At 43.9% G+C, this 27,887-nt stretch overlaps 1 protein-coding gene across 2 annotated transcripts in view; it reads left to right on the top strand.

The window, feature by feature from the left end:
- The window catches only part of CEP162 (centrosomal protein 162), a 2,095,315-nt gene that overhangs the window by 292,828 nt on the left and 1,774,600 nt on the right, over positions 1 to 27,887 (top strand). For both annotated transcript variants that reach the window (XM_044066152.1, XM_044066151.1), the window contains exon 6: positions 17,903 to 17,973. In XM_044066152.1, coding sequence (XP_043922087.1) covers positions 17,903 to 17,973 — 71 coding nt within the window. The remainder of the gene's footprint in view (positions 1 to 17,902; positions 17,974 to 27,887) is intronic.

Raw genomic sequence — 27,887 nt, 5'->3', positions numbered from 1 at the left:
CCCTTACTCCAACCAGGCCTCGGGTCCGAGTTTAATCTGTGGACTTCTTCGGCTGGACCCGGGGTGATGTTTGGGACCTATGCTTTCGGTTCCGAGCCTCCCTCGGTGCCGGCTGCGGGACTCCCGTCGGCTATCACGGCTCCAGTCGGACACTCCCAGGATTCTGGGGTCCGGCTTTCAGGGCCATGAGGAGTGCCTTGGCCAAGTCCTCTTCGACCATCTCCCGGTTTACCAGCACCTTCCTGGGCGTGGAGACTGGGTCTTTGGCAGTTCCCTGTCCGTAACCAGCGGGCCCGAGGCCTGAGGTTACCCCAGTGGGGTTCCCCTCCTCCTGAGGGTTCTTGGAGTTATCTTCAGAGGAACCCCAAGGAAGAGATCGTGCAAGAGGAAGCACGTGGACTCCCGAGTCTATTACATCGGACACTGATATGGATGATGCGGAGGGTCCCAGTCGTCCTCGGATGATGTCTCATTGCAGACATCTTAGAGATCCTCAAACAACGAGGCTGGATATCCAAACCCCCTCTGCTGACGAATCAGTGCTCCTCAAGGCCTTTGGGGCTCAGCCCTCCGCCTCCTGGGTGTCTCCGCCCTTGACGAGCTTCTGGATTTAGTTTGTCGAGGTGGGAACATCCAGATACTGTGGAACCAGTCCCTTCTCGTCCAAATAAATTCTTATCTGCTCCCCCCGAGAAGGAGTTCCTTACTAAAGGCGTGGCTGTAGATGCCATGGTGGTGGCATCTGCTACACAACAGGGCGTGGCAGAGGCTTCAGCGTCTATCCATCCTCCTAATAAGGAGTCTAGGAGTATGGATAGGTGCAGCGCACCCTGACTTCAGCGACCTTTACCTTAAGGTCTCTGAACTATTTGGCACATTTTACAAGGCTTCAGAGGGATCTGGTCAAGGAGTTGTCAGATTCCCTCTCGGGTAACCTACCTGAGCAGCTAGCCCAGTCGGTTGGCTCTCAGTTGGCTATCCTTCGTCAATTTCTAACTCGTCCATGAGGCTCATTTCCTATGCGGCCGAAGGCGGGTAAGCGGCAGGCACAGGCGTGGCTCTCGTGAACAAGCCTGGCTCCGCTTGTGTCAGTTGGAGGCCTTCAAGTCTTCCTTCGCCGGCGCTCCCTTTGATGGGTCCTCATTGTTTGGACCCAAGGTGAAAGACACCCTTACCGCTGTGAGCAAGAGGGAACGTTATCTGCCGTAGGGCCCGTTATTCCACTCCCTTCGGTCTTACCCAAGGCCAAAGGAGGGAAAATGTGGTTCGAAAATCTATGAAGTTTTTCTCCCAACAGCAGGAAGATTCCCGTCCAGAGGCAGAGGGGGAAATTTTCAGGGAGACGCCGTCCCAGAGGCGGCAGAGGGCCCGCAATTCTGGAGACCGCGAGTCCTTTCGTGGCTCTTCAGCCTCCCACACGACATGAGGGATTGCCCGGCTGTGCTGCTCGAGCCAGTCGGGTGTCGTTGCCAAGCACCTAGAAGCCTGGGAGTCAATCACTCAGGACAGATGGGTGCCGGATCATGCCGGAGGTTACACCATCCCATTCAAAGACTCTCCCCTCGTCCAAGAGAATCCCGGACCCACCACCCAGTCAAAGGGAAATAGCAGCCGCAGAAGCTTTAAAGCTGCTAGAAAAAGGAGTCATCAACCGGTCCCCACAGACCAGATCGGATCAGGAAATTACTCCAGGTTCTTTTTAGTGCCAAAAGACAGGGGACCTGAGACCAATATTGGATCTCAGCAGACTGAACCAATCCGTACGAAATCCAGATTCCGAATGGTCACGTTACAATCCATTCTCCGTTGTTGGAGAAGGATGTTTGGATGTGCTCCATAGACCTCAAGGATGCCTATTATCACATACCGATACATCAGGCGTCCAGAAGGTATCTGCGCTTCAGCCTGGGAGTCAGTCATTACCAATTTTGTGCTCTGCCCTTTGGTCTCACCACAGCCCCAGGGTGTTCACCAAGTGTTTGGCAGTAGTGACGGCTCACCTGAGAAGTCTTGGATTCCAAGTGTTTCCCTATCTCGACGACTGGCTCCTGACTGCCACCACCAGGCATCTACTAATGGACAACCTCAAAGCCACCATCTCCTGGGTGTTTCCCTAGGGATTACATTCAATTGGTCAAAGTCTGTCTTGCTGCCCTCTCAGCATAAAGTTTATAGGGCAGAGATAGACTCAAGATTGATGCAGTCTTTCTTCCTGCCGAAAGGATCCGAATCTTACAGGGCCAAGTTCAAGCTCTGATCTCGAGATCCAAAGCCCCAGCCAGGATGGTCCTACAGGTTTTAGGCTCAATGTCTGCCACGGTTCTTTTAGTTCCTCTAGCAAGATTACACATGAGGATTCTTCAGTGGCTCTTGTCAACTCAATGGTCCTTTCAGGATCTTCCCTCAATCATCACATCATGATTACGGAAATATGCAAAGGGACCTTCGCTGGTGGCTTCAGACATCCAACTTGGATCAGGGAAAACCCTTTGTTCTCCCCCCTCCAGTAGTTACCCTGACGACAGATGCCTCCCAGATAGGGTGGGGGGGGGCATTGTCTGGGCAGGCTAGTTCAGGGCTCCTGGCTCCCGGAAGCTCTTCTCCACATCAACGTGTTGGAGATGAGGGCTGTACTTCTATCCCTACAGGCCTTACACAAGTTTCTTCCACAAGGCATCATCGCCATCCACACAGACAACATGTCGGTGGTTTGGTATCTGAACAAACAAGGAGGGACCAGATCGTATCCCCTTTGCTGAGGCCATGAGAGTGTGGGAATGGGCTGTAGCTACCAACCGCTTCTTGGTAGCGACCCACATCCCGGGAAAATCAAATGTATTGGCGGACAAATTAAGCAGGACAATTCTTTCTCCTCACGAATGGTCTCTAAACCGCACAGTAGCAGCTCAGGTTTTCAAGAGATGGGGGACGCCGTGCTGCGACCTATTTGCAACGCCACAAAACACCAAGTGCCAGAAGTTCTTCTCCTTGATTCCACATCAGGAAGTACCAGCCATGGATGCTCTAGCACAACCTTGGCCAACAGGGCTACTTTATGCCTTTCCTCCAATTCCACTCCTTCCAAAAGTTATTCAAAAAGCTTCTCAACTGGGGTCTTCAATGATTCTGATTGCCCCATACTGGCCTCGTCAGATATGGTTTCCTTACCTGAAAAAAGCATGCAGTGGACGATCCGTGGACCTTGGACCTGATCCCGGATTTGCTAATCCATCAGTCGGGACATTGGCATCAGTCCCTTCAATCTCTAAAATTGACAGCTTGGCTCCTCCACTTCCAACCTTAGTTAGAAGGCACACACTAGACCCGGAAGTTGTTCACATTTTATCTTGACCCACAAACCCACCACTAACAAATTGTACCTCAGTAAGTGGAAGAGGTTTGCTATCTGGAGCTCAACTCAAGGGCTTAGACCCTATCACTGCTCCTGTCCCAGAGGTTTTGAAATTCTTAACATCCCTGTTTAATCAGGGATCTTCTGTCTCAACTATTAAAGTCCAACTAGCTGCTAGTCCGAAATTCCATGAATCCACGGATCCTCCTTTGATGAGCAGCAGACTATGTAAAACGTTCATTAAAGGTGCCAGTCTGTTAAGACCACCAGTTTTCATCCTGCACCTCCGTGGGATCTTGATTTGGTGCTTGCATTAACATCTCCCCTTTTGAACCGGCTGCTACATGCAATTAAAATATATGTCTTGGAAAGCGGCATTCTTAGTGGCTATTACCTCTGCAAGGAGAGTCTCAGAGCTTCAAGCCCTGTCTATTAAACCACCGTACTTGATTTTCCACAAGGATAGAGTATCACTTAGGCCTAATCCATCCTTTGTCCCCAAAGTCTGTTCTAGTTTCTGTCTTCAACAATCTCTAGAGCTACCAGTTTTCTTTCCAAAATTCTCTAATGAAGCAGAATATACTCTCCATAAATTGGATGTTCACAGACAATTACGCTTCTATTTAGACAGGACTCGACAACTTCGTAAGTCAGACCAGTTGTTTGTGTCCTTCTCAGATAATAAATTGGGCCAGACCATTACAAAAGCTACAATCTCAAAATGGATCAGAGATTGCATAACTCAGGCCTATTCTTCTTGAATAAACATCTTACATCATCTATCAAAGCTCATTCTACCAGAGCTATGGCTACTTCTATAGCCTTTCATTCCAAGCTCGCTATTTGAAATTTGTGCTGCGGCTACTTGGTCCAACCCGCACACTTTCATTTCCCATTACAAATTGGATGTGGCATCTAAAGGGCGAGCATCATTTGGTTCCACGGTACTCAGGAGTGTTTTCCAGTGAGCCACCCAGGATTCAGGTGCTAGGGACGCTGTCCCATCATTCAGAATGTAGGCGAGATAGGATCACATAACATCTTTTAGTTATGTACTCACCATAACTTCAGATGTTTGGGATCCATCTCGCCTACATTCTGATCCACCCTCCTTCCCCCTGCCTTACAGATCAGAAGAGATTGAACGGTTTTGAGTTCAACTGTTTTTATCTTGTTCCATCTGACGATGTTATATAAGCAGGGTATGTGTGTGCATGTATGCGGTCAAACTAGATCTGGGGGACTGGTAGTGGTGCATCCTGGGATATAGTAAGCTCAGCCAATAAGAGACTTCGCTCTTTGGCATAAGCGTGCCGAGTCGGAGCCGAGGGATCGGCTCCGAACCCATCATTCAGAATGTAGGCGAGATGGATCCCAAACATCTGAAGTTATGGTGAGTACATAACTAAAAGTTTCTCTGCAAGTCCAATATCTCCACCAGTACTAGAACCAGGGACCTAAATCTTCACCAACAGATAAATAAAACATGATGAAGTGATAGTTTTTATAACCCAATGCTTTCCAAGCTGTAAAACTTCCCCATGCACATTAAGCATCATGACTCAATATCTTCTTTTAAACCTAGACTTGATGACTACATTTGAACATCTGCACTTAATGAATACAGGTAAGACAGTTGTAATAGCAGCAAATGGGTGAAATCAGGAGCTGAAAACTGAGAACACCTGTTCCACTATCCCTTTAACAGCTTTGAGTACCTGGGAGTGGTGATTGAGGAGAAGGGAAGTTTGAATGAAGAGATCAAAGCTAGAATCAGAGGGGCAGCAGCAATTGGCACATAATGGCAAGTGTAGTGTCTGACAGAAGAATGCCAAAGAAACTGAAAAGTAAGGTGTACAAAACAGTGGTGTGACCAGTACTACTGTATAGTACTGAAACCTGGGCAGTAAGGGCAGAGCAGCTGAGGAAGCTAGAGGTGATGGAGATGAAGTGCCTGAGACAGGGAATAGAATGTACACTGTGGGACAGATAAAGAAATAAGGACATCAGAGCAAAAGCCAAAATAGCTCTAATTGCATAGAGCAGTGCTGCACAACCATTTTGTAGGGAGGGCCACTGCACAAATTCTTAATGCATCTGTGGGCCACCTCAAGACATAGTAAGTAGTTACTAGTTAACAATAGGTACAGGGGACTGGCATTTTTACTTAAGACAGCAGTCATGAAATTGCCTGTTTTCTACATTAACTTTGCATTTAACTTTATTCTGGCTTGCAGCCATGACTTATTACAAACTCTTGCAGAGAGTTACTACTGTTTACAGACTACTAGCTGTAAACAACAAAGAATAGTTAGTTCCGCAGCTAAAATTAGAGGTGTGCGCAACTGTAGTCAATTAGGTAAGTAAGCACGTGCTGGAAAGTTTGCATAACTGGAGTATGGCATAGCATTTTTTCAATTTTTTTAAACATTTTTGGTTACTCTCGGGGCCCGGATGGTGTTGCGTCAAGGGCTGGATTTGGCCCCAGGGCCGAACATTGTGCACCACTGGCATAGAGGGTCAAAGAACAAATTACAGTGGTTTGGGAACATGTGCAGTAAAGCAGAACACAATCTGGTAAAGACGATTTGGGGAAGACAGAAAGAAGGCAAAAAAACAAGAGCATCCGTTAATGAAATGGATGGATTGTGTAACAGAAGACCTGTGACAGTCGGGCATGAGTGTTGAAGAAGGTAGGAGAGTGGCATTGGACTTAGAGGGATGGTGATAGTTGGCACAACACCCCAACCCCATGTAGAAAATGGGAAAAAAGGAGATTGATGATTATGATGATGTAAACAGGGAAAAGATATTGTATACAGGGAAAATATATTGTAACATATATGGAAGAGTTTACACAGTAAATCAGTTTAGGTCACTTGGAATGGGATTTGAGAAAGGCTTGTACTGACTGCTGTACAGTATGGACTATTGTGGTGCTGCATGCTATGCAGCTCAGCTTAAACAAAAACAGAGCTGTACAGCATAGCAGAAATTATAGCAAGGCAAAGGCAACTAGCAGCTCAAAGCAACTCTCAGTGCTAGAATACTCCCAGCAAATAACTCAGAACACTGAAAATCTTTCCCTTATTTCACAAGATAAAACTTCTAAACAGTTTTAAACTTCTAATACTGGCAAGAAGCACACGTTTCTACTAGCTGTAGGGCATTTCTATGGTACTGAAGGGATCTTATCTGTTCTCACTTTCTGATGGTGTACTTGAATACTGCAAAATGCAGGATCATATTCAATAATGGATTTGATCAGTGAAGTGCAGAGTGGTACAGTGATCTCCATGAAGTGAGTAGATGTGCCCTTTAGAACTACATGAGCTACAGACTGTGTGCTTTTCTGACTTTGGAAGATGTATACTAGCCAAGGTTTAAACTGTTGTATGCTATTTTGTTCTAGATCTTTGATTTCATATGTTTTGATTGTTATTTTGTAATCATAATTTACGCCCTTCCTACCAAAGGTTTCTTGATGCTATGTTTACTGGCATTAAAAGAGTAGGTCATTACTGCTGGACCAGCTATGCATTTTTACAGACCATCTTGCAGAGCTGCAACTAAGAGGAATAGCTTTATAACATCCAGCCCCAGTACAAAGCCCTGTGAGGCACTACTGATGATCATGCCTCTCAACTGTAATTTCTTATTGGGAATAGTGCACACAACCCTCCTGGACATGGGCAGTCATTAAAAACAAAGTTCTGGGCATTGACTAGAGTATCTATGGTATTATATTGGGATGAAATGGCTAGGCGTAAATTGGCCTTCAGGTCAATAGCCTAGTAACCTCCTATGATAAGGGGAAGGGGGCAGGTACTGGGGATGTCTGATTTACTGATGCGGGGACAGAAGGGTGAAGTTTTCTCTGAAACTGTCAGCCAGCAAGTTTGCTATATCTACGACATTTGTGTATGTGGTATCCTTGACCACCAGTTCTGAACAGATCTGGGTGCTTTCTTTGAGGTTGCGGAGATATGTGAAGAAGGCCTTATGATTGTCTCTAGTAGATGTGGCCAATTTGGACTCTAAGTTTGCTGTAGAAGATTTCACCAGTCCTCTTATTTGCTTGTTCAGGCTAAGGAGAAAATTGCTTCCAATTGGGCACCTGCTCCGTTTTTTCTTTTGTTATATAGTTTATTTATTTCAGATGTCTACCAGACAGGTTAATGTTCCTTGCAGAGGATGATTTAGTCCTGTCTGATATTCCAGATGTGATGCATCTGTATAAGTGCTCATATAGTGCTTTGGTGTAATTTTGGATATTGGTGCCAGTTCCTACAGAGAGGGCTGTGAAGCTTGTTTATACCATCCCTCAAGAGGCTGTAATCAGCTTTGGAGAAGTTTTTATGTCTGACCCTAGCTAGAGGGGGTTGGGAGAGATGGTGACTTCGAAAGGGACTGCTTTATGGTCTGATGTTACCAGGGAGGATGATACTGTAGGGATGCTGCAGTGGTTACTCATGTTAATTAATACTAAGTCCAAGATATTATCACCTCTTGTGGGGTTATCAACTAGCTGTTCCAAGGCATTTGCATTGACAAAAATCAAGGAATCTCTGGGCATTTGTGTTTTAAACCTCATTCCTCCCCTGTATGTACTGTTCCAACAATTCCCATTTTTTCCTATGTAATTTCTCTTACCCTTTTCTAAAGATTCCAATTCCAGTTGTTTTGTCTCTTATTATATTCACTACTTCTAGTACAGTTTTGTAGTAAATCCTTTAGTTCCAGAGATATGAACATTGGTTTGAAATGTGAGGACATAATTTGATTCTGCCCAAAATTTTAGGCTTCACCCATTGGAAGTTAACAGTGCACACTTCTAAAGCTTCAGTGGAGGTAATGAGTTAAGTAGCTACTCTGGCAAAATCTATTGCTGAATACTACCACTTTTTCTTTGTTTTGTCTCACCCCCCCCTTTTATTTATTTATTTTTTTCCACTTTCAGGCGATGCTGGATATCCACTGGGCTATAGCTAAGACACTAGTGAGAAATACAACTGGAGCTGCTGAAGTGAATTACAACACAGCCCTATCCCAGACCTGTACTGTCATTGCGAGTCTTTGGTCTCTTGAAGAGTCATTTTAAGAGCCTTTCATTATGACTTAACTACTGCACTGCAGGATGTTTACTCCATGTTGCATTCTCCACAACATGATCATGTGCCCATCAGGTGGTAAAGGGACCCATGCTGTCACTGCAGCTCCCAGTTCCAGTCTTACTATGACTAAAATAGGCTAGCTTGCAGCAGAAGTAAGGGACCTAGTGCCAGACTTATGCACAGCATATGATTGTACCGTCAAAAACAACCTCTAGTCCAAAACTATGAACCATAATATTCAGGTTTGTGTTTCCTTTCTTTAAAAAAAAAAAGTACAGAGTATAACTGATGCATGCAGTAACATCTTTAGCCCATGTTGTGCGGTGCATGGTCTACAGTCACTGTTCAGACATTTCTTTTCATCTTTGAATATTTTTTTTTTTTTTTAGAATGGGTATTCATATTATTGTTTGTAAAAGTTATGCTTCAGTGTTCACTGACTCCTGATCAGAGGTGCCATAAATATAAGGAATAATCACATTTTTTAACTGTTTTGCACAATACATTTTAGTGAGGTGGTGTAACTAAGTATGCATGTACTGAATGTCCTGAAGTGGTTACAGTTAGTAAACGTGTTACTTCAGTATTTAATGTTAATTCATACCTTACAATTGAATGAAGATTTATTAAATTGTGTTTTTATATTACACAATTTCCTCAGCTTGAATTATATTGTTTGTTAAGGTACTGCACATCAGGGTATTTAATTTTGTCATACTACTTTTGTCTGAGGCCATAGATTGTTGTGCATCATTTGTGCAGAGGTGAGAGTCAAGTGGCAGCAGTGTTTGTTTACATGACAGGGTACGCATTTTCATCTTTAATTTTCTTATTAGTGTTTCCGTGAATACGTTAGTATTACTACTTTTAGCTTATAGGCAATTGCTAGATATAGCAATGGTAATGCATAAAGCTTTAATGTTGGTAATCACTGCAGTCTTGTGTTACGACATACAGCTTTCTTTCCACCACTCCATGAGGTTTTAGGTAGTACCATTTAGAGGAACGAAATGCTTACAAATGAAAAGTGTCCTAAGTTCCCACCCCCATTTTTTTTTTTTTTTACTTGAGGGCTTGCAGACAATGTTCACTTAAAATGTTTGAACAGGATGATCCAGGTGACAATTCTGCTGTTTCATGAAGTAAAATGGCAGACAACTTGTTTGGAAGTGTGGCAGATGAGGAAAAAAATGTTGAGGTGGCAGCAGAGAATGCAGCAGTAAAAACTTATTTAGCAGTGATAGAAAGTAAAAGAAGAAAGCAGCAACAAACTGGGAAGGGATCTGGTTTTATGGAAGTAAATAATGGAGTAACTAAAACATTTGCAGCTGTAACAGCAGGCAAGAAAGAAGAGCAACAGCAAACTATAAGTAAAACTGTTTTTAGGAAGTGTAGACCAACTGTAAGAATAAGAAAAAAATGACATCATCATAGACAGATATTATGTATGGGACAATTTGATAACTGCTCTGGGTTTTAAAGCTCAAGATGTTCTGTCTTTTATACATACTGTGACAGAGACATTTTATGACATAACATTTGAAAGTGATGGAGTGTTAAAACTTCTGGAACTGTGTAACGAAAATAAGGGCATTCATCTGTGGAACAATTATTTTTTTTCTGGTAGTAACTTATATGTAAAAAAAATGTTACTTTGCAGTTTAAAATGGATGAACTAGAAGAAGACAATGTTAAAACATGTATTCAGAGTCTGTGAAAGTTTTGATAATATGAAAGTTAGAGATGAGAGAAACTTTAGAGAGTGGAGGTTGGAAACTGATTTGAAATATGAAAACAATATGTCAAACAGTTAAGTGCTATTTTGTAGTTCGGCATAGAGGGACACTTTAGATATACTGGCCAGCCTAAATCATATTTTTTTTGTAGAGATTTTTCTTATTTAATTAATGATCATGATAAGATGCAATGTAACCAGTGTGAGGAAAAAAGACTTGCTGTAAGAAAGTGTGCAACTGAATTCAGATTGTGTAAAAAAAATAGATGGATTGTCAAGAGCAAACAGTAAATATTGAAAAAGAAGGGGAAAGAGAAGAAAATGTGCACATGGAAGGAGAAAGAGGCTGGAAAGAGGGTGAAAACATACTCTAGGAAGGACAATAGGCTGGGAGAGAAGGTGAACTAGGTGAAGAAGAAGAAAATATGGAGGAGAAAAATGAGGAGGGAGGGAGAGAGAGTGCATGCATGAAGAGAAGTCAGGAAGAAGGAATTTATACTAATATTTTTTTGAAGTTCTACCCAATGAAAAATCTGATTGCGAGTATAAAGGGTTATTTTTACATAAACACAGGACAAATATGCATCTGGGGAAAGTGTAAAAATAAGAAAACAGGAATTTAAAAATGTTTCCCCTAAACTTAAAAAGAAAGAAAAGCAATAATTTTACAGTAGTTTCAGTGAATGTGAACAATATTATTAACACTGTAAGGAGGATAGGGATACTGGAATAGTGTGCTAAATGTAATACGGATGCTATTCTGTTGGAGAATAAGAAAAAGAGAAAAAAAATGTAAATAAAGACATTAAAGATGTGAAAAAAAATGCTAACATGGAAAATAAAAATTGATGCAACAGCGAAAGATAGAAGGATGTGGTATAAGAATGTGACGAAACAATAATATTATGTAAATCTATGGGAAAATTTATGATTAAGGCCATTAAAGTAAGGTAAAAGTGGTGTACCAATATAGTAGAGTGTTAGAGGACTTCCTATAGAGACTGGTAATATGCAAGTTACTAGTAAGGGGGGATCTGCCAAATAAAGAGAAACTTTAAAGAGTTTATTTTGTGTGGAGGAAGAGACTGAACATGTGTTTTTTTTTTTTTTTGTTTTTTTTTTAATGTAAAAGAGTAGTGAATCTCTTTTTTTTGAGAATATTAATGACAAACAACATAGATATGAATATGATTATGCATGCCTGTTGTAAGAACAAAAAGAATATGTGAGAAGGGCAGATAAGAGATTGTTTTATATAATATGGATTATTTGGTATGAAAAACTGTATGAACATTTTGTTTAATAGGAAATAGATTTTGTCTGATATATTATGAAAAATTAGATGTTATGTGATCCTATCTCGCCTACATTCTGAATGATGGGTTCAGTCTCTTATTGGCTGAGCTTACTATATCCCAGGATGCACCACTACCAGTCCCCAGATCTCGTTTGCCGCTTCCCTCTTGAGCGTGGTCTCGAGCTGGCTGGGCTGAGTAGCTTTATTAACTACTTTTCTGTCAGTTTTTGCTGTTTTGGTCACAAAAGCTGTTTTAACGGCTATCGCTTCTTTGTGTACGTTTGGATTGTGAAGATTGTTGTGTGTGATTGGGTTGAGTTTGTTTTATTTACCCATCAGGGCCTTCCCAGACGGTCAACCTTTGAAAACCTTTCAGGGTCTCTAGTCTACAGTAGTTGAGAGTTCCTGTCATTTACAGCTAGTGTTTGTGTTAAACTTTAACTATAAGCTTAGATTTATCACAAGCAAATCTATAGTTGTTTGAATTCCTGTCAAAGAATTGTTGAACATCATGTCTCAAACCCCTAGGCCTTGGCTTTAAAAATGTTAAATGTGGTTTTAAGATGTCTATTACTGACGATCATTTGCTCTGTGTATATTGTCTAGGGGCAAAGCACTTGCAGGAGTCATGCAGCGTATGTCACGCTTTTTCCTCAAGGGTCCTCCAGGAGAGGAAAAATAAATTGATTCTTAAGGGTTAATTAAACCCTCTTTTGAAGAAGCCTTGGCATCCTCTCCGGCTCCTGCCAAAAGAAAAGGGCTTGGTTCCGACCAGTCCGTCGGATCCGACTGCCAAGAGACCTAGGCAGGCCTCCTTAAGACTTGGAGCCGAGGTCCTGCCTCGATGCCACCAGTATCGACTCCTCTGGCTTCGGAGCCGATGGCTGCGGCATCGAGGCGGGTCACCTTAAAGCTCCACTGCTCGGAGCCGACAACAGACACTTCCTCCTCGGCGAAGTCTACCTCGGCACCGATGGAACCTGGTGTGAGTATTCCCTCGGCGCCGATTCTCATCGAGTCGCCGGACGGTCCCCTAGTCCCTTGGGGCCGATGGAGGCCTTCTCGAACCCGTTCTGTTTCCTCTCGGTCTTGAGGATGTCTTCTGATATAGACAGGGTGCTCCAAAGACTGTTCCAGTCCCCAGTCTTCCAAAATTTGTTTGTTCCGACCCAGTTGGCATGACCATGGCCCACCCATTGCCATTCCTCCTCCGACTGCTTGGCTCCCGGAGCAGGTGCTGTTGGAGCCGGTGGAGATCTCAGGGTCGGCTCCGAACCGGTCCTCGGGTCCGAGTTTGTACGGACTTCTTCGGCTGGAGGTGATGTTTGGGACCTATGCTTTCGGTTCCGAGCCTCCCTCTCGGTGCGGGACTTCCGTCGACTATCATGGCTCCGAGACCGGACACTCCCAGGATTCTGGGGTCCGGCTTTCAGGGCCATGAGGAGTGCCATCTCTCCGGTTTACCAGCACCTTCCTGGGCGTGGAGACTGGGTCTTTGGCAGTTCCCCTGTCCGTAACCAGCGGAGCCCCGAGGCCTGAGGTTACCCCAGTGGGGGTTCCCCTCCTCCTGAGGGTTCTTGAGTTGTCTTCAGAGGAACCCCAAGGAAGAGATCGTGCAAGAGGAAGCACGTGGACTCCCCGAGTCTATTACATCGGACACTGATATGGATGAGGCGGAGGGTCTCGGATGATGTCTCATTTGCAGACATCTTAGAGATCCTCAAACAGCTGGATATCCAAACCCCCTCTGCTGACGAATCAGTGCTCCTCAAGGCCTTTGGGGCTCAGCCCTCCGCCTCCTGGGTGTCTCCGCCCTTGACGAGCTTCTGGATTTAGTTTGTGAAGGTGGGGCGAATCCAGATACCGTGGAACCAGTCCCTTCTCGTCCAAATAAATTTTATCTGCTCCCCGAGAAGGAGTTCCTTACTAAAGGCGTGGCTGTAGATGCCATGGTGGTGGCATCTGCTACACAACAGGGCGTGGCAGAGGCCTATCCATCCTCCTAATAAGGAGTCTAGGAGTATGGATACCTGACTTCAGCGGCCTTTACCTTAAGGTCTCTGAATTACTTGGCACATTTTACCAGGCTTCAGAGGGATCTGGTCAAGGAGTTGTCAGATTCCCTCTCGGTAACCTACCTGAGCAGCTAGCCCAGTCGGTTAGCTCTCAGTTGGCTATCCTTACGTCAATTTCTAACTCGTCCATGAGGCTCATTTCCTATAGGCACAGGCGTGGCTCTCGTGACAAGCCTGGCTCCGCTTGTGTCAGTTCTTGGAGGCCTTCAAGTCTTCCTTCCCCTTTGATGGGTCCTCATTGTTTGGACCCAAGGTGAAAGACACCCTTACCGCTGTGAGCAAGAGGGAAAACGTTATCTGCCGTAGGGGCCCGTTATTCCACTCCCTTCGGCCTTACCCCAAGGCCAAAGGAGGGAAAATGTGGTTCGAAAATCTAAGTTTTTCTCCCAACAGCAGGAAGATTCCCCAGAGGCAGAGGCGGGAAATTTTCAGGGACGCCGTCCCAGAGGCGGCAGAGGGCCCGCAATTCTGGAGACCATGAGTCCTTTCGTGGCTCTTCAGCCTCCCACGACATGAGGGATTGCCCGGCTGTGCTGCTCGGAGCCAGTCGGGTGTCGTTGCCAAGCACCTAAAAGCCTGGGAGTCAATCACTCAGGACAGATGGGTGCCGGATCGTGCGGAGGTTACACCATCCCATTCAAAGACTCACCCCTCCGTCCAAGAGAATCCCGGACCCACCACCCAGTCAAAGGGAAATAGCAGCCGCAGAAGCTTTAAAGCTGCTAGAAAAGGAGTCATCCAACCGGTCCCCACAGACCAGATCGGATCAGGAAATTACTCCAGGTTCTTTTAGTGCCAAAAGACAGGGGACCTGAGACCAATATTGGATCTCAGCAGACTGAACCAATCCGTAATCCAGATTCGAATGGTCACGTTACAATCCATTCTCCCGTTGTTGGAGAAGGATGTTTGGATGTGCTCCATAGATCTCAAGGACGCCTATTATCACATTCCGATACATCAGGCGTCCAGAAGGTATCTGCGCTTCAGCCTGGGAGTCAGTCATTACCAATTTTGTGCTCTGCCCTTTGGTCTCACCACAGCCCCCAGGGTGTTCACCAAGTGTTTGGCAGTAGTGACGGCTCACCTGAGAGGTCTTGGATTCCAAGTGTTTCCCTATCACGACGACTGGGTCCTGACTGCCACCACCAGGCATCTACTAATGGACAACCACAAATCCACCATCTTCCTGGGTGTTACCCTAGGGATTACATTCAATTGGTCAAAGTCTGTCTTGCTGCCCTCTCAGCATAAAGTTTATAGGAGCAGAGATAGACTCAAGATTGATGCGTCTTTCTTCCTGAGGATCCGAACTTTACAGGGCCAAGTTCAAGCTCTGATCTCGAGATCCAAAGCCCCAGCCAGGATGGTCCTACAGGTCTTAGGCTCAATGTCTGCCACGGTTCTTTTAGTTCCTCTAGCAAGATTACACATGAGGATTCTTCAGTGGCTCTTGTCAACTCAATGGTCCTTTCAGGATCTTCCCCTCAATCATCACATCATGATTACGGACATATGCAAAGGGACCTTCGCTGGTGGCTTCAGACATCCAACTTGGATCAGGAAAACCCTTTGTTCTCCCCTCCGGTGGTTACCCTCACGACAGATGCCTCCCAGATAGGGTGGGGGCATTGTCTGGGCAGGCTAGTTCAGGGCTCTTGGCTTCGGAAGAAGCTCCTCCACATCAACGTGTTGGAGATGAGGGCTGTACTTCTATCCCTACAGGCCTTACACAAGTTTCTTCCTCAGGGCATCATCGCCATCCACACAGACAACATGTCGGTGGTTTGGCATCTGAACAAACAAGGAGGGACCAGATCCTTTGCAGAGAGGCCATGAGAGTGTGGGAATGGGCTGTAGCTACCAACCGCTTCTTGGTAGCGACCCACATCCCGGGAAAGTCAAATGTATTGGCGGACAAATTAAGCAGGATAATTCTCTCCTCACGAATGGTCTCTGAACCACAGTAGCAGCCCAGGTTTTCAAGAGATGGGGCCTATTTGCAACTCCACAGAACACCAAGTGCCGAAGGTTCTTCTCCTTGATTCCACATCAGGAAGTACCAGCCATGGATGCTCTAGCACAACCTTGGCCAACAGGGCTACTTTATGCCTTTCCTCCAATTCCTCCTTCCCAAAGTTATTCAAAAGCTTCTCAACTAGGGTCTTCAATGATTCTGATTGCCCCATACTGGCCTCGTCAGATATGGTTTCCTTACCTGAAAAAGCATGCAGTGGACGATCCGTGGACTTTAGACCTGATCCCGTTGCTAATCCATCAGTCGGGACATTGGCATCAGTCCCTTCAATCTCTGAAATTGACAGCTTGGCTCCTCCACTTCCAACCTTAGTTAGAAGTCACACACTAGACCGAAGTAGTTCACATTTTATCTTGCCCACAAACCCACCACTAACAAATTGTACCTCAGTAAGTGGAAGAGGTTTGCTATCTGGGCTCAACTCAAGGGCTTAGACCCTATCACTGCTCCTGTCCCAGAGGTTTTGAAATTCTTAACATCCCTGTTTAATCAGGGATCTTCTGTCTCAACTATTAAAGTTCAACTAGCTGCTATCTCTAAATTCCATGAATCCACGGATCCTCCTTTGATGAGCAACAGACTATGCAAAACGTTCATTAAAGGTAGTCTGTTAAGACCACCAGTTTTTCATCCTGCACCTCCGTGGGATCTTGATTTGGTACTTGCATTAACATCTCCCCTTTTGAACCGGCTGCTACATGAATTAAAATATCTGTCTTGGAAAACGGCATTCTTAGTGGCTATTACTTCTGCAAGGAGAGTCTCAGAGCTTCAAGCCCTGTCTATTAAACCACCGTACTTGATTTTCCACAAGGATAGAGTATCACTTAGGCCTAATCCATCCTTTGTCCCAAAGGTCTGCTCTAGTTTCTGTCTTCAACAATCTCTAGAACTACCAGTTTTCTTTCCAAAATTCTCTAATGAAGCAGAATACACTCTCCATAAATTGGATGTTCACAGGCAATTACGCTTCTATTTAGACAGGACTCAGCAACTTCATAAGTCAGACCAGTTGTTTGTGTCCTTCTCAGATAATAAGTTGGGTCAAACCATCACAAAAGCTACAATCTCAAAATGGATCAGAGATTGCATAACTCAGGCCTATTCTTCTTCGAATAAACATCTTACATCATCTATCAAAGCTCATTCTACTAGAGCTATGGCTACTTCTATAGCCTTTCATTCCAAGCTCGCTATTTAAATTTGTGCTGCGGCTACTTGGTCCAACCCGCACACTTTCATTTCCCACTACAAATTGGATGTGGCATCTAAAGGACGAGCATCATTTGGTTCCACGGTACTCAGGAGTGTTTTCCAGTGAGCCACCCAGGATTCAGGTGCTAGGACGCTGTCCCATCATTCAGAATGTAGGAGATAGGATCACATAACATCTTTTAGTTATCTCCTCACCATAACTTCAGATGTTTGGAATCCATCTCGCCATTCCTGATACCCACCCTCCTTCCCCCTGCCTTGCAGATCAGAAGAGATTGAACGGTTTTGAGTTCAACTGTTTTTATCTTGTTTCATCTGACGATGTTATATAAGCAGGGTATGCGTGTGTGCATGTATGCGGACAAACTAGATCTGGGGGACTGGTAGTGGTGCATCCTGGGATATAGTAAGCTCAGCCAATAAGAGACTTCGCTCTTTGGCATAAGCGTGCCCTCGGCTCCGAACCCATCATTCAGAATGTAGGCGAGATGGATCCCAAACATCTGAAGTTATGGTGAGTACATAACTAAAAGATTATGATTGTGGAAGAAGGAATGGGGTCTATTATAAAAATAGCAATGAAAATGCTATAAGACAAATGATAAATAGTAAAAAATAATAATAATAAAAATGTGTATATATGTGCCTATAAATTTATGTACATTTTGCAAATATGTAAGTAATGCTTTTGCATTTTATTAATAAAGGACCCCAACTCTTTTTGCTAGGTGTCATGGGATCTTTTAATTCCAGTTGAGCTACCACCAACTCAAGTAGATGGGACCTTGGTTTAACATCTCATATGCAGGAAGACACCAAGGAGTGCAGCAACCTCCTTATACTGCACTGCAGTGTCAGCAATTGATACATCTGGTGTGGGAATAGAACTAACAGCCTTCTGCTCCAGAAGGAAGTTTTCCAGTTATTACACTACTGACACTGTATGCATGTGTTGTTCATTTCAGTCAGTATTATTGAAAATATTATCTCATATTAGTATAAGGAAGCCCTTCTGCAAAATTTGTGGTCAGCAAGTATAATAGTAAGATTGTAACTTATTTTTATTTGATTTACAGAAATATAGAAAAGGAACAAGGTGGTGAAACTGTGGAAAGCACAGACAACATAAGAAATAAAGGAACCCCAGGTAACTTGAGCAACTGTTTGGAAAGCAGCAGTGTACAGTTTGCATTACTTGCAATTTTGCTTAGTCTCAGCATTGAAAGACAGGGCAGCATTTTAGAAATTGTATAGATCTTACCTCTCAACTGCTATGTTTTTGTTCACAGAACTAGGCTTACTCCTCCAGGATTTCCTGATCAAAATATAAAATTAATTAAATAAAAAATATAAATTTTTGTCTATGCATGTTTGTTTTTAACCTTTGTTAGAGGAGCCACTTTTTTTTCTTGTTCCTAGTTAACAGTACTGGCTCTTCCAGACCCTCACAATAGCTGGTTCCATTGTCAGTTGTGGTCATATTCTTGTTTTGATCTGTACTGTCTGTATCAATTTTCTTTTCATCTTCAACCCCGTTTCTCGGTCAGATTCAAGACTCTCCATGGCCTTTTTTCTCCGTAATATGGTAGACACCAGTTTCTTGACATTGACGCCATTGTAGGCTTTGCCCTGAGCTGTTACATAGAATAAATGCACGGCTAAGCAAACTATATACACTGTCAACTCTGACTCCTCTGTCTTCAGGGGAAATTCATGCTGGTTTGTGCTGGAGGTTCTGTTATACTAAGGTGATTTTTGGGGCTGATATTGTTATCACTAATGGGAGTTTTTTTTCTTTCTTTCACAGCCAACAGTTGTTGATTCCAACATTGGCATAGTTTCATTGTCTAGGGATTCACATAATGCTCTGATCCTTAAACCTGAGATTGTGTTATAGCACTCTGAAGACACCCCCAACTGCTAAGCACTAGAGGGTTTTCTCTTATGTTTTCATATTGATAAATAATAATAAATGTGAACTATAATAATTTTCTTTGGATGTGTCATTATTCTGTTATGATATGATATAAGACAGGTTATCATCTTTACCCTTTCTGCTTCAGAAACCAAATAATTTGAAATATATGTACTCTAAAATCTGTTAGAGTAATAAGTGTAAAACAAACGAACAAAAACTTGTTTAGAAAAGTAGTTCACATCTTTAAGATTAAGTAAGTCAGTAAGAGTTTACTAAAGCCTTAGCTGATGCTAAAGCTCTAGGTTTGCACCAAAACCATGTTCTCAAGTATGCAGTTAAGGTTTTATGCCATTATTATACATCACTTCATGTCTGACATTTTAGCTCCAAATCTTGAAATCCATTATATTCTTTTCTGTTATTCAATAATGACTATAGATATCATACCTTATCACTGCACAAGTCAATAATAGACATTATAATAGAAAATTGTCATAAGATTGCTGTACCTCTGTCTCTTTTTTATTAAAACCAGAACTCGATAGTGCTATATTTTCCTTTATATTTAGTCTGCTATATCATATTTATTTTATTTGTTTTATTGCACTTGTTTACAAGGAAAGTCCACTGGGCCTAAAAGACCCCGTTTTCAGTGGACGCCCGGGGAAAAAAGCTCTGACAAGAACATAGATACAGAAAAAAAAAAATAAACAAACATTAACTGGTATAGAAGTAGAAACAGTGTTACACATAGTGATTACAGTAGTATATACATAATGTAGGCATAAAAGTAGAAATTTAGTTGGTTTGATTACAGTAATATATACAGAATATATACTTAAAAGCAGGAATCTAGTTGGTTGCCAGATTAATTATATCAAAGAGGTATACAAAGGGATATATTAATTAAGCAATAACCCATGCCTGGGTATGGGTAATGATGGATTTACTCACATTTGGTGTGGTTTGGTCACGAGACGAGAGCGAAGCCTGAGTGGCCAAACAAAGACAACCGTGGGTAAATCCAGCATTACCCACACCTATGTGTGGGTTATTGCTATTGTACAGTGACATTATTTAAGAAAGAAAATACTTACTTTTCTTAAATAATGGCATTGTATAATGCCTCTGTGCTGCCCTTCTGCAGCTGTCCGGTATCCTGGAGCAGTTCTGATGTACTGCGCATGCGTATGCTTACACAGTACATCAGAGCTGTGTGTAGAGGCAGCAACGGAGAAAGGAAGATCTCCGTTCCCTTTTTTAAAGCTGTCTTGCTATGTTAAACTCATTTAACATAGCAAGATTACAGCAACGGAGCTCTTCTGTTCTCCGTTGCTGCCTAACACACAAAAAAAGTAGACTTATACTAATGAAAAAAGTCCGGGCGACTGGAGCTGTTTCCATTAGTATAAGTCTGATTTACAACTGGCACGCTGACCAATCAGCGTACACGTTTTGGAATATTAATTGGGGGGGGGGTCATTGTATAATCAGCATTATTGTACCAATATCAACAAGTGATGAAAAAATAATAAATATGGAGAAAGTATCATCAGTCAGTAGTAGCAAAAAGCATAGGAGTTTAGTTATCATATAAGGAGAAGGAAGAGGTTAGGTTATAGAGCAGGTACATAGGAAGAGTTGAGATGATTTTTCAGTGTATGCTTGAAGGTGGTGGTGCTCCCTGTGTTTCTTGTACAAGGTGGAAGTGAGTTTCATAGTTTGGCGACGTTGAAGTAGTAGAGGAGTTGAGAAGTTGATCAGCAGGTAAGGTGGGCTTTTCTACTTTTAGAAGTAGGTGATTTTCAGATCTTAGTTGCCTACTAGGCATCATCTTGCAGGAAATGAGTTTCTTGTCACAAAGCCGCTTGCGTTTTATGCTTTTTAAAATTTTAAACTCTCTGGGCCGGATTCACGAAGGCTTGCATGGAGTCTAAGAGTAGAGTAAGACTCCATGCAGCCAACGTGTCTGCAGAGCGATCCAGGAACAGCCGGCAGGGGCATGCAAGGGAGCTCCTAAAACTACTCTTGCATGGACAGGGTTAGTTTATGCAAATTACCTCATTTGCTGCTGAAAGCTATGCAAATGAGGTAGATTTGCGATCCAGGAAACACTAACCTTTCCAAGTAAGAGTAGTGTTATTTGCAGAAATGTACTCTGTTGGCAACTGAGTACCGTTCTGCAAATAGCAAAATGGAGCCATGACAGCTCCAAATAAAGGATGCATCCAGTTGAGGAAGCATGCCAATGGCCAAATATATGTCCATTGGCAGTTTTTTCCATTGCAAAATAAAAAAAATGTATTTTTTTCCCTCTATCTCCAATGTTTAAGCGTTGCGCAGTGCTGCACAAACGTGCTGCACTCTAAAAACCAGAAAAACAAAAAATAAAAGCCACAAATAGGGAACTTATTCAAAATATTCATCTGCCATGCAAGTGAATGGCAGGCTGAAGACAACATGGCTACTGAGTAGAGGTTGCCAAGGGGAGAAGCTCAGTCTGAGAGATGTAACCAAACATTTGTAGGCAATCCTGTGCAAATGAGGATAAGGATAGTGAATCCCAATTTTTCCTGCTATGTGAACCATGTCCCTAGAGTGTAAGAGTAGGATAAGGGGAGTAACAGAGTAGAAGATGGGTGACATCATGATGGGGTATGTATCAAAAAAACTCTAAGCTTATTGGAGCAGAGTGGCATGTATTTACTGCGAGTTCCTCAGGACTAAAAGAGGTGTGTCTACAGTTGTCTAAACTGAAATCCAGAAACTGAAGGTGTACGCCGTGGCTATCACTAAAGTTTCTTGCAAAGCTGCTTACACTGTGTGCGCGCGTGTAAACCCGTCTAAGCCTGTGTGCACGTGTATGCGCCCGTGTAAGCCTGTGTAAGGTCGTCTAAGCTTGTATACACGAATGTGCACCTGCCTAAGCCTGTGTAAGCCTGTGTGCGCATGTTTGCCACGGCGCTGCCCCCTGTGGAAACAGAAATGGGAAAAGGAAGGAAAAGAAGTAGTAGGAAGTTAACCAAGGAGAACTAGCAGAGCTGCCAGGTGAAATCAATCACAATCTGCCAATTACACAGGCAGTACACTAGCCTAGCACTTAAAACTGTGCAAACAACATTCCCCCATGTTTTTCTCAGAAACACTGCAACACTGCAGTCTACAAAGAGAAGTGAAAACTTAAAAAGCTTAAACTGAGACATAAAAATGTTAGGGGCTGCCATTGCTGTTATAAGGCAACATGTGCAAGATGCTGAGGGTGGTGCCATTGTGAATGCTGCTGAGCAACTCACAGTGAGGAGACTGAGAAGAGTGTACAGATCCAGGGTAACCTACCAGGGGCTACATGAGCTGGAGATAGTGGAGCACTGTAGAGTGGACAGAGACCTCCTTCAGCAAATTGTTGAGCTGTGCAGGCCACGCCTCACACACAGAACCAACAGAGGGGAACCCATCCCAGTGGAAACCAAGGTTTGTGTTGGTCTAAGAATACTAGCAACAGGTACCTTCCAGAGACCAACTGGTGATATGATGGGGATTTCACAGGCATCAGCATCCAGGGTACTGCACCAGTTCCTGAATGCCATGTCAGCACATGTCCGTGATCATGTATATTTCCCCAATTCCCGTGAGGTATTGGCCAGCAATATGAGTCTCTTCCAGCAAATAGCGGAATACCCTGAGGTTGTTGGTGCAATTGACTGCACGCACATACACATCAAAGCACTAGCCGGTGAGTGGGGTAGGGGCCTACATCAACCGCAAGGGCTTCCACTCCAATTACCAGGTTGTGTGCGATGCCCAGGGCATAATACTGAATGTGTGTGCTGGCTGCCCTGGAAGCTACCATGATTCCCATATCTGGCATCTGACGCAGCTGTACCAGACATTTGCCAATGGGGACATCCCCGATGGTCACCTAGTGGGGGATGCTGGATATGCACTTGAGCTGTGGCTGATGACATCCATCAGAAATGCACACACACCTGAACAAGAACACCATAATGAGGCACATGCACAAACACGAAATGTAATCGAGCGTGTGTTTGGGATGCTAAAGTCACGGTTCCTGTGCCTGGACACATCTGGTGGAGCCTTGCAGTACTCTCCAACTATATGTACCCAAATTGTCATGGTATGTGCCATGCTACACAATATGATCCTGTGAAAACAGCTGCAGCAGGAACAGCATGGGGCAGGGCCAAACAGCCCCCCCCCATCATTGCCAAGGCCTGCACAGGCAGAGCGTGACTCTGAGGAGGAACAACCTGAGCCTGCCCCAGTAGGCAGAAGGAGACATACCCAGTATTCCTTGGCCTTTGCAAAGGGGCAATTCATAGCACATGCACTGGCTCAGTAGGAACCCTGGAAGTGATACCTCTCTCTGACTCGCACATAAAAAAAAAGGGATGCCTAACTTGACACTACCTGTTTCCAAACATGTGTAGGGAGTGTAGTATGTGCATCCGACATAGGCAGCCCTGCAGCACCACGTGAGGCATGATTGACATGTTTGAAGCAATATAAAGCAGTGCTAAGCAGCTTCTGCCAATATCTAGTATATGTAAATAAAATTGTTCGTGCAATGTTGGCCAAGGTCGGGCAAAGTTGAGCAAAGTCACTTAAGCATGCTCATAACTGCTTTACTGTTCCTTAACCAGTCTGGTCTGGCCACCATGAAAATAAAAAGCAGTGACAGGGCTTGAACCTAGGTTACTGTGCACTATAGTCGCAGTACAGAACCACTAAGCCATGATAGCATTACAGTGGCACAGACACAGCAGGACAATTGTACACTAATGCAAACACAAAGCAATACTGTATCATGCCCCTAATGAGGCAAATGGGTAACCTCACCCACACACCTATGCAGACAGAGAACACCAGGCCAGGCATTGTGATGTGGGTTGTGTAGGCTATGAAGTTGCAAGCTAATATATGTGACAATGGACGCTAAGATCTGTAATACAGTAGTATGCCTCAAGCCAGTACGATAGGCAGCAGTACAGACTGTAATGGTGTCCTGTACATAGCAGTATAGGCACAGCAAATGTGTAGAAGTGTCAGGTGAAACCCACATCCTATGTACACCCACAGTAACAATCCGGTGTGCCCACGGGTAGAAATGTACAAAGAATAGCTGTCCCCCCAGTATGCAGAAATGCTCATAAGTCTATGCAAAGTGAGTCATGGAAGCCCTGTAGGCACAGCATGATCCCTGCAGATCTATGACACAAAGGTGAGCCCTGCTGTAAAAATACACCTTGATTTACCATACACATATAGTAGAAATGTGTATACTGTGCGTGCTCACACACTGCAACAAATGTATTGGTTTTCATGCAGCATCACACTGAAAGGTCATACTGGGCATGCCCACACACTTAGGTTAAATACGGATGTGATAATAAGGGATCTATGGACAAATGTGTATAGTCATCACTACTTCCAGAAACACAATCACAAACTGGTCAGAAAATCCTTCTATGTGTTCAGACAAACTGCCAAGCTCTGTGCATGTAGGTCAAAGGAGGTTGCCACTACTCAGCAGTCTTCAAACTTGTCAGAGAGTACCACAGCACACTTGCGATGAATCTGACTAGGCACGTTCAGCAGCTAGAAAGACCAATGAAGTACCTTAACAAGAGGATTACTGGCCTCAAATAGTTGCCCCATGCAACAAGAATGAATGTAACCCAAGCTGTACTCTGTTACATACTGTCTACGCAGGAGATGTCTGCCCAACAGACAGGTCCAAGTCATGGTTACACTCGGATCTGTTGTGAGTTACAGCTGAATGGCACTAAATGTACAGAGCCAACTGATATTGGCAACATCCTGGCAGATAGGATCATTGTTAACTTTACCCCCCTCTCACCCATGAAAGGGCACATGTCTATAATGGAAGACTGCAAATTTGCTGTCATCACATCTGCACAGGTAAAAAACACTCTCCGAATCCAGTATCACAGCAGCCATGGGACAAGATAACTTCCCAGGCTGTGTAGTATCCACTTCCCTGAAGTAAACATTAACATGGAAGGTCTGTGGCTACTGAAGTTTCCAGAGGACTGCAAACTAGGAGCCATCATTGTAAACACTAAAGATGTGGACATCCTACAAAAGGGCCTCACTGAGACAGATGGCTGTTGTCCAAGCCATGGGCTGTAGCTCATTGCCAAAAGGTGCATTATCATCACCTTTGTTAAAATCCCTGTAGCCAAGAACTACAACATAGGTGGTAGTATACCTCACACTGTAAGTGTGACGAGACCCTGGGTCACAGGTGGACAGTGGATACAACTGAGTAGTCAGGAAACGCTCTTTATGTGGCACACCTAATCACAAAATGTGTCTCATGCAGAATAAAAGAGGACAGTGTTCCCTTCTTCTCGCCACTCACTAGAACTATAAAGGAGTACAACGCCACTGTTGCTATGTACCTCACAAGACAACTACACTAACTGGAAAGCCAGCAGCAATATCTCATAGCATTAGTGTCCTGAAATACATGCCATACACAGACCATCACAAAATGCTCCATCCGTACTCCCTCACATATCGCCAACTCAGAGGTGTTCACTGCCTAACATACAAAGCTATGTCAAACATAGATCTGCTGGATATGATCCATGTAAAACACTCACAATCACTCTGACCTTTGGACCCAAAACCAAGAGTTAATTACAAAAGGAAGGGGTGTAGCCATTTACCTTATGGATATCTACACCTTCAGGTTACTGGCACAGCATGAGGCCATGGAGACCATGCAAGTGCAACTAAGGTTGGGCAAAGCTGCCCATCAGATTGTAGCCTGCTACAGATCACGTACCTTGTCTCAGGAACCCCACTCAGTATTCCGGAGAACAATGGCAAATATAAAGGTCCTATCAAACACCATTATATGAGGAGATTACAACTACCCAAACATTGAGTGTGTGAATTACTCTTATACAACATCTTATGCCCAATGTGTCCTACAGTTAAGAAACTCTAACACCCTGGAACAGCTGGTCAGCACGGCCACTACAGGTGACAACATACTGGACATGATCATCACCAACATGGGGTACCAGTGTTCCACAACAGAAATAAACCCCTCTCTGTGAATATCAGATCAGGAAGTAATCACACTGGACATCCACATCCCGCAGCCACACCAAGTTAATGAAACCACTGTGAAGACATTTGCAAAAGCAAACTGCACACTTCCCCAGAGCACAGTGGAAAGTTTCAAACACCTCTTGCTATAGGCTAATGGTATGCAATCTGCAGAAATATTCACAAGTGCATCCTATGAGCATCTACAGGGATGCATGGAATGAGACATCACAAATAAAACCAGGATGCACTCCCCCAAAAATAGGACAACAAGCAGGTGTATGTTGTCCATAAATAAGCTAGACAAGAGAAGGAAGAAACGAACACATGATAGATCCAACTTCACGAAAGGAAAGGCATCACTGATCATTATCAGGAAGAAACAATGATCGCTCATAAAATGATCCCAGGCCGTTTTTGAAAGACAAATAGCCAAGGAATGTAAGAATAACAACCACAAAGCCTTGGGTCACTATACCAGACATATAGTTGTCAACTACCAAATATGCTGTCAGCTACTGAAAAAAGGAATGAAATGCATCAAACCAACATTCATTGCCCACATCCAGGGGGACAAGTTCAGTGTAAACGCCCCCCCCCCATCACCTCCAAAAGGGCCTGTGTCCATCACAGAAGGATGCGGAGACCAGACGTCATGGACATGCAGGTAAAGACAGCCATCACCAAAGCTAAGAACATAGCATCAGTGTGACTGTATGTTGTCCCAGGCTGTGTCTTACACTAGGCCCATAAGTAGCTACACACTCGCCTACATTCACTGTCCAGACTCAGCCGTACCACAGGCTATGTACCCAAAGAATGGCATACACTAACAGTCATCCAGCACCACAAAGGGTGTGCCAAAACAGAACCTGGCAACCATTGGCCAATATCTCTACTCAGCCGGGTATACAGAGCTATTGAGCCAATTGTCATGGAACCCAGACACTGAGACATTGTAGATCTCCAGACACTGGACTCTACACAACTTTGCCTTGTCAAAGGCACAGCCTGGCTCCCCAACCTAGATGAGTTATTTAAAACAGTTACCATGAGCATAGATGGAGGTGAAAGTAGTCCACACAGCCCACCTGGACCTCACTAAGGGCTTACTACACCATTACCCACTCTGTCATCATGGACACATGTACCAGCTTGAACATTAACAGCTATGTCACAGGATGGGTGGCCAAGTGGCTCACAGATCAAACACACATGTTCATAGTTGCGGGTGCCATGTCCATCTCCAAGCCAGTCACAAATGGCATCACACAGGTCTTGGTCCTAGGACCCCACATGTTCAGTAGATACTGCTTAGAGATACAGGGAAGCACGGCAGGTGTATGACTGTACAGGTTTGCAGATGAATGGTAACTGTGGTCCATAATCGACTGTACAGCTGACACAGATATCCTCCAGATGTGTTTTCCAGAGACAGATAACTGGTGTCAAAACAATGCCATCAAGGTGAATGGCAAAGATTGCATAGTCATCCCCTTTGGGTGAAACAAAGTGCACACAAATGACCACATAGGTGGTATTCCAGCATGTACGGAGAAAAGTCATTATGTCCCTGGGGACGCAGGTAGATAGTAAATTCACCTTTGATGATCACATGGCCAAAGTGTTTAGACATTCCATCAGTGTAGCCCATCTAATGTCACCCAATGTAACCCACTTCGTATAGTCTGATAATGTCACCATCCTACAACTATACCTGTGGAAAGGATAATTACCAGTAATGTGTATAGCGCTTTGTGTTAATGTGTACTCCTGTAGTATCATGAAGTAGTTAGGTAGGGGTTTGAATCCTGCACTGGACAAGTGTGTGTGTGTGTGTGTGTGTGTGTGTGTGTGTGTGTGTGTGTGTGTGTGTGTGTGTGTGTGTGTGTGTGTGTGTGTGTGTGTGTGTGTGTGTGTGTGTCTGTGTGTGGGGTCTCCTTGGGAAGGAGCAACCTTTTAGGAGACTAGTGAAACACCTCCAAAATGGTAAACGAATCTTCGTCAAGTCTGGTGATGTCACCATCCCACAAATATACCTG

The sequence above is a fragment of the Protopterus annectens genome, chromosome 1.part0 (assembly GCF_019279795.1).
Source record: "Protopterus annectens isolate FY-2018-M chromosome 1.part0, PAN1.0, whole genome shotgun sequence".
Lineage (NCBI taxonomy): Eukaryota > Metazoa > Chordata > Ceratodontiformes > Protopteridae > Protopterus > Protopterus annectens.
The sequence above is the reverse complement of the archived record's forward strand: the minus strand, read 5'-3'. Positions and strand labels throughout refer to the sequence as shown.